The sequence below is a fragment of the Corythoichthys intestinalis genome, chromosome 7 (genome assembly GCF_030265065.1).
Source record: "Corythoichthys intestinalis isolate RoL2023-P3 chromosome 7, ASM3026506v1, whole genome shotgun sequence".
NCBI lineage: Eukaryota > Metazoa > Chordata > Actinopteri > Syngnathiformes > Syngnathidae > Corythoichthys > Corythoichthys intestinalis.
The window spans coordinates 20,709,489-20,717,624 of NC_080401.1; the positions used below are offsets into that span (position 1 = coordinate 20,709,489).

Here is an 8,136-nt window from a genome sequence, read left to right on the forward strand (position 1 = left end):
ACACACCTTATGTATTACACTGCTGACAAATATTCACTGCTTTTGTAAAAAATATGATTGCAACACTTTATGACAGACACGTGTCAGAAAGCATGGGATTGCAAAAGAGGTATTGAAGCCTGCTTGAGTGTCATCAGGTATGACACTGATTGGCAAATGTTGAGCCTACCAGCACACCTCACAGGCCGATGAGGACAAAAGTGGATTGAAATTTTCATATCAGTCATATATGAGTAGCTACATTCCTATGCATGTAATGAAAAGTAACAAATATAATGCACTGTTTATTGACAACGTCATAGTTTGTGTTGGTGTAATTGGCATGAAAAACAGACTTCGGTAGGCTAATTTTCTTTCAACATTTACTGTAAGTCACTCTTGGAGACAGTTGTTACAGTAAACACTTGTCTGCACATGTGGTAAGGAACACTAACACCTTGATCTCTTACTTCCTCTTATTTGTTTAAATCAGATTAGTCAAGAGGATGTGCCTCTGTTTGTAGTTGGGTGATTCACCCGTTTTAACAAGCACCATTCAGCTCTTACAAGCCTCCAATAGGGGTAAACCTATGTTGATGAATAGGGGTGGGACAATCACATCTAAGACTGAGCATAAAACTATATGCTAAGTATCTTATTTACAGTGACTACTGGCTAAAAAGATGTTATTTTAAACTTTGCATCTTTTCAGCTTGTTCATTCCGCACACGTACATCTTATGGAGTCTGTGTGTGTGGTTGTGGTGCGTTGGGGTGTGTGTCCTATTCAGATGACATCATCTTTAGTGCTTCGGGGGCATATTTTACACTAAAATACATGGGGTCCTAATTTGTTTGGCAAAATGAGCCACTGGGAAAGGGCACTTTTATCTAATTAGCTACTGCCCTCCAAAATATAATGATCAATGATAATACGTATTGGTTTGAATGCAGCATAAACATATATGAAATCATGCAAATATTTAGCTTCAGTCAATTTGCATACCTTACCACTTTCTTGGATTTACTGTTGGTCTGGACTTTGGACCATTCTAACAAATACACTAGATGTTTTGATTTAAACCATTCTTTTGTACCTCTGGTTTTATGATTAGGGTTGTTTTTCTGCTGGAAGGTGAATCTCTGCATGAAACTCCATTTTTAATGACATCCAGCCCAGAGAAAACGCCTGTCCTTCTCGGACCTGTTCAAAAATATTATGACATTCTGTCAGCTTCACAGGTGGAGTTTGTTGGTGTCCTGCCCTGTGCTGTCCCATCGCCGGTCCTGGCCCCGGGGTTTTTGGCTTGGGCTTGTCTGGTTGCATCTGGTCATGTGTGGGTCCCGTTGGGCACGCAGTGGTCTCGTGGGCGAACGGGGATGCCACGCGGGTGCCGCCCCGGGGCTGGGGCCCTTTGCCTGGCCAGCTGGGGTGGGGTGGAGTGGGGTTGGGGGTGGATGGTGTATGCGGCTGCCACAGTTCCCTCCCGGGTTGGCCCGGCCGGAGCTGTGTCTCCTTGTACCGGGTACCGGGGAGGTGCTCCCTAGTGTCATACCGCATCCCTCCTGGCCCGGGGGTGGGTTGGGGGATCGCGCTTCCGTCCCCTTGGTCTGTCTCAAGCCCTGTATGCCTCTCCGGACCGCGGCGGCTGCCGCTGTCCTCCTGCCGCCATGGTCGTCGGCGGGGCCTCTTGGGGCCCACGGGCCTTGGGTTGGGCTTGTTGTCACTTGCCGGTGTGGTGGACGTCCCCTGGTCTCCGGCATTTGGCGTAGCCCCTGTTCGGGGTACGGGGTGGGTGCTCGGGCAGCGTGGGGAGGGGTGGGCGGTTTTGGGTGCGCTGGGGGTGGTGTTGATCGGGGCCCTGGCGCTTCTCCCGCACTGCGGCCGGTGGTTCTGGTGGACAGGGCCACGCCTGCGGGAGCCTGCCTCTTAATTCACGCACTCCTCACTTTGCACTGTAAATATCTTTCACCCTGGCACTTACATATTCATTCATTCCTCCGGGAGAGTTGGGACGGGGCCATACAGTCCCGGCCCAGCTCCCCCAGTTTTTAATGCATCACACACCAAGGTTGTGGGATAGATGGGACCTGTTGGGGGGGGGGGGGGGGGGTTGCCTCATGGTTACCTCCTCACGGCAGGCCCCGCCATTCCTGCACCTTTTTTAACGCACCACACACATCATACTCCACGGGAGAGCTCCGGCAAAGGGCGGTGGGACGGGCGGCTGTGTAGAAATTCCATGCTGTGATCCCACTGCCCCAAGCCGAGCTCTCCTATTTTAATGCATACATTGCACTACCCTCCCCACACAATCCCATCACGGTGCTAGGTAATAGCTGCCAGCCGGTAACCTGGCAGCCACAGTAATAGGGTGGTAGGTGGGTCCCACACTTTTTCTCTTTGGCGTGGCTCCCAGGGCATGGCCTCCCCTCTGCCTGGGCTGCCTGCCGCGGGATTGGGGGGAAGTCGGGGCTCAGGTCTCGCGTCGCCCCGCGGTGTTCTCCTGCCTCCGTCTTCTCCTCCCTTCTCTGCCTGGGTATCTGCCTGTGCTCAGTCGCGGGTTGCTGGCTGGACGCCAGTGTATCGGCTGGATGTCGCCTGCTCCGGCGGGGACCTTGCCCTGCCCTGGGCTTGGTGGGCCGCTGGGGGTCCCGTGGCCTGCTGTGCCGTTTGGGGGGCTGCGACTGTGGCTCGTCGGCCGGGTGGGCGGACGGGGGTGGGCGTGGGGTATGTGGTGCATCCCCTCTTCCCATCCCTGAAGGCCGGTTGATGGGAGTGCGGATGGCCCAGGGGACCACCCTGGAACCCGGGGGGTGACGATGACTCCTTTGCTGGGCAGCGGGAGGAGGGATGGGCTACACTAGTTTATAGACTCCCCCACCCCCTCCCCTTCTTTCCCTGGTCAACAGGCCCCCCACATGGTGTCAACCGGAAATACATCTAGCTGACAATTGCACCAACATTTTAATAGCTAGTGTAGGCGTTTAATTTATTTCTTGTTGTTGTTTCTTTTCTTTCTTTTCTTGTGTTTCATTTCTTCTGTCCCCCCACAACCCCTTTCTTTCTTTTCTTGTGCTTCTTTTCTTCTGTTCCCCCATAACTCCTTCCTGTTCGCTGTTTTGTCTTAATAAACAAGGTATGTTGAATGATCACAATGGGAGTATGACATACTCTCAATGTGAAACATTAAAACTGTTCAGACCAACCGGATAGTTAGACTTCCATTCTCCGTGTCAAACAGCTGAACAGGACAGGTTTAAAAAAACATTATGGCATTACAACAAGGCACACACTACACAGTAAATTTTACCTTTGATCATTTAGCAAATAAATGATGCTTATCAGTAGAGGTGTGCATCAGTACTGCCCTCACGATTCGATTTGATTACGATTCGGAGGGCCACGATTCGATTCGATTCGATTCGATTCAGAGGGTCACGATTCGATTCGGTTTGATTCGGCAATGCATCGCGATGCATTACAGCCTGGGATCCATTAAAATTCTAAAGCAAAGCATATTTTTCGTGAATCATGAGGCAACACAAGCGGTCAGACATTAAACAACTTTTTATTGGCTCTTGCGTCACTCCTCATTTGAAGTCAAATGAAAATAGTATACTTTCAGATATATATATTAAAAAAAAAAAAAAAAAATCAGAGCATTTAATTTGTGCTTGGAATAAGACCAGGGCTTTCTCTTTTTTTTTTTACACACAGTAGCACTCCCTCTTTCTACGCTTCAGCCATTGTTATGTTATGTCCTATTTCTCTGCTCTCTCGATTGCAACTGCGCATGTCTGTGAAGTTACTCCGGTGAGGAAAAGGATTTGGGTTCCTCGTCCCCCCTGCATTACTTTGAATGTAAAGTAGCTTCCTCTACAGGTAAACATGAGAATAATAATACAAATGGGGAAACCCAATCCGTTGAATCGCCGGAATTGCGCAGGGAAGATTTTTTAACATACTTATATTAGAGCCTAGTTCGGGCCCAAAAAATCCAGCCCGACCCGGCACGAGCAATTAACTTACCTTGCAGGCCTGAGCCCGAAAAAACCCGAAATTTCATTTTTTATTTGTATGCCCGAGCCCGAACCCCCCCCCCCGAAATTTTACGTTTTATTTGTAGGCCCGCGCCCAGAAAACCCCGTCCCGCCCTCCCCACCCCCCCGAAAATGTACGTTTTATTCATAGGCCCGAGCCCGTTTTATTTGTGAGGACTCAGGTGGGGGAGGAAATGCGGGGATGCGATGCGTGGTTGCGTTTTTTGTGACGATGCCATGTGGATAATGATAACATATTGAAGCCTGTCTTTTGTAACAAATTCTCCCAGTTAAACAAGACTGTAAGATGCATATTCAATAAACATTTATATCTTTTATATTTTTGTGTCTGTTCTGTAGACATTTATTTTAATTTCTTCGAGTTGGCAGAAAAAAACGCAAGTTTTCTTAATGTTTAAATAGTGTACCTATTTTTCTGATCATTATCAATGCAGTTGCACAACGAAATAACGCTGGAAAGGTTTGTTAAATATATTTCTATGTAGGATATATTGCTCACTACGCGCCTCTATGACAATGAGAGGAACAGCAGCATACAAAAAAACTAAAATACTTTTAAACAACATTCTTCATTTTAATGACTCACATTAGAACACACAAAAGAACAACCTGCCTTAAGGAGCACTGAAACAAAATAAATAATAACATTTAAAGGAACACCACGATGTCCTGCTTAGCACGAAGAGGTGCAGCCCTCGTAACAAATGATAATAACGATGTTTGACTAATATCATCTTTTAGGCCAGTACCGTTTTTAAAATGCCTGCTCAGCGTCAAGGTGCCTGTCTTTCTGCTCTCATACGAGAGCAAAGCGCCACATTTGTTGCATCCGGCAAGGCCGACACGGTTTTCTGTAGCATCTTCCACTATCGATTTAAATCCTTTCCACACACCACTCATGGATTCTTTCCTTTTCAATCCCTCCGTCTTTAGTTTGCTTTTCATCTCTTGCTGCTCTATGTCGAAATTCGAAAAGGAAATACGAGGATGCAGTTGCAGACTCACGGAGAGGCCAAAGAGCGAGGGGAAGATTTAAAGGAGGGTGGGGGCACGGCGTTCATGTGCGCAAACAATGCACTGGCTCTGCTGCGGCTCATGTTTGGGATTACCAAAGCGCCTTCTCTGTTTTATCCAATTTATTCATTTTTATAACAAATATTCCTTAGTTTAACATCCATGCATCGTTTTAGTATACATATATATATATATTAAAAAAAAAAAAAAAAAAAGCGAGCGAGCGAGAAGTCTGACCAGACCCGACCCGAACGTAAATCATTGACATTTTGGGCCCGACTCGGCCCGAAATTCGGGTCGCGTCAGGTCGGGTTCGCGCTCAAGATCTAGACTATTAGTCTCATATATTTTAAAATGCACTGAATCGATTCGGCTTGTTGCCCGCATCGAATCGTCCATGCCCCGCATCGGGATGCATCGCCGCATCAATTATTGTTGACACCAGTACTTATCAGTGTCAATCCAAAGTACAGTATCAATCTTACTTTAAAAAAAAGCAATTAGTTACAGTTACAAATTACTTCTCCCAAAAAGTAATTGAGTTATTAACTCAGTTAACTCATTGTAAGAGTAATTAGTTACTCAGCAATTGACCTCTTTTTTCATGTTCTACAAGTTATTACATTATACAGGGGTTGGACAAAATGATGGAAACACCTTAAAAAAAAAAAAAATCAACAAAAACTAATTTAATATGGTGCGAGGTGGCATGGTGGCTGAGTGGTTAGCACGTCTGCCTCACAGTTCTAAGATCAAGGGTTCAATCCCCGGGCTTCGGCCTTCCTGTGTAGAGTTTGCATGTTCTCCCCGTGCCTGCGTGGGTTTCCTCCAGGAACTTTGGTTTCCTCCCACATCCCAAAAACATGCATGGTAGGCTGATTGAACACTCTAAATTGTCCGTAAGTATGAGTGTGTGTGTGAATGGTTGTATGTCTCCTTGTGCCCTGCAATTGGCTGGCAACCAGTTCAGGGTGTCCCCTGCCTACTGCCCGTAGTTAGCTAGGATAGGCTCCAGCACCTCCGCGACCCTCTTGAGGAAAAGCGGCATGGAAAATGAATGAATGAATATGGTGTGAGCCCCGGCTTTTGTGGCAATTACAGCCTAAATTCTCCGAGGTATTGACTTATACAACTTGTGAATTGTTTACAAAGGAATTCTAATCTATTCTTCAGTTAGAATCGATGGCGGTGGAAATCAACTTCTTAATTGAATCTCTAAAACTGACCATAAAGGCTCAATAATGTTGAGATCTGGGGATTGTGCCGGCCATACGAGATGCTCAACTTCATTAGAATGTTCCTCATATGCATTCTTTAAGAATTATGTTCAATGATTATGATGCCAAAATGTTGTTTCCATTATTTTGTCCAACTCCTGTACATTCTATAACATCCTTCACATAAAATATGTTTATATTAACTGATTGAATTGAACTGTTGTTTTCACCCCCCCCCCCCCCCAAAAAAAAACATAGGTCACACTTTTGACATTTTTTTTTAATTTCACCTACAGCATATAACAGTGTAACAGTGTACAAGCTTTAACTTTGAAATGCTGCAAGAAAAAATGCCTTTTGTTTTTCCTGTTGTACTGAACCCACACCGAACTGTGAACCCCACATCGAGGTACATACCGAACCATGACTTGTGTTTATTGTCACACCCCTAATATACGTATATACATATACATAAATATATAAATATATATATATATATATATATATACACATATATATATATTTCAATATGCCGATGAAGCTCTGAATCTCCTGCTTCTCTTGTATTGTAGTTGTTTTGATTAAAAACATAACACAATGAAGAAGAAAAGCTTAGGACAAGTGACTATTTCTGGTAATAAAAAAACAACAACAACAAATTATTATCATATTGTACCGTCTACAAGGAAAACGCCAACTTGATGATGATAATGCTCACTCAGTAGGAAAACAGTACGTTATTTTCAATTAATTGTATCCACTTAATCCGACAGTCACAGCCCTAAATGCTAATGAGAACGCAAATGCCATGCTAACGTGCCGAGCCACCTAGCCAATCATCATTGCGTTTGCAACGGCGTCACCACACCCTTCCCTCCTCCCCCCTCCCGCTCTGCACTCTCCAGGGCAGGCAGGCAAATGTGTGACAAAATCAGACGATCAGACAGTACTTCACTCAACCAAATTGTAGTAACATGCCCCTTCACATCCTGAGTAACGGTAACTCAGTTGCAAAGATGGGAAAAGTAATTAGATTACTCACTAGTAAAAAAATCACGCTGTTAGAAACGCCGTGATACTCTAACGCGATTATTAACAATAGTGATGCTCATAGCCTGCTTTTAACCTGCATTTTTATTATAACAGTGTATATGTGTGCCCATACTCAAATGAGAGAGCCTACAGTTTTCTTGGTATTTAATCACTTTATACTACACACACTCAGTTTCTCTTCCTCAAGGTGAGTTTCAAATATATATTTTTTGTGTGCATTTATTTTGATTCTTATTAGTTTTTGTTAAGCAGCAAAATTCTCCTGAAGTAACACTGCTAGTACTAAAAATGCAAACACATTACCAAATATTGAGCTATAATATATAATTTTATTTATTTTTTCTAACCGACACTGGTTGTGCGCTGGTCACCACGTTACATCTATGGCGAGCAGCTAGCGTGGGACTGGGCAGCAGGCTAATTTAGAGAATGGCACAGAGACAAAGGCTACTTCAAGTTTAGGGTGGCACACACATACACTTGAAATCCGACTCATTATGTGTTACCTCTTCATAGGGGCTGCAGGCAGGGGCGAGGAGAGGACGTGAATGGTTCATATTGCTCCTGCTACATTTAACGTGCTGCCTTGGTGTTGGCGCTGCACGTTCGCAGGAGGCCGTGTGTTTGCACGTTTGGAGGACAGAGGGCTCTCTCACAGTGATTCTGGCTGCGGCGCTTGGGGGGGCACACGCATTACAAACAATAATGATCATGATTTAATAACCTTGATAAGGGCACTTGCCCAGTTAAGAGTGCAAGGGCTTGTGCCTGAGCATATGTTTTTTAGTTTAAAACAACGTCCCAGTTTA

At 45.1% G+C, this 8,136-nt stretch overlaps 1 protein-coding gene across 1 annotated transcript; it reads right to left on the bottom strand.

The window, feature by feature from the left end:
- Positions 1-1,089: 1,089 nt before the first annotated feature.
- LOC130918387 (basic salivary proline-rich protein 3-like) lies at positions 1,090-5,104 on the bottom strand. The gene is made up of 4 exons (XM_057840071.1): positions 5,049-5,104; positions 2,372-2,550; positions 1,620-1,754; positions 1,090-1,544 (listed from the first exon to the last, which is right to left on the bottom strand). Exons 1-4 carry the CDS (start codon positions 5,102-5,104, stop codon positions 1,090-1,092), a joined length of 825 nt encoding a protein of 274 aa, XP_057696054.1.
- Between the last annotated feature and the right edge of the window lie 3,032 nt (positions 5,105-8,136).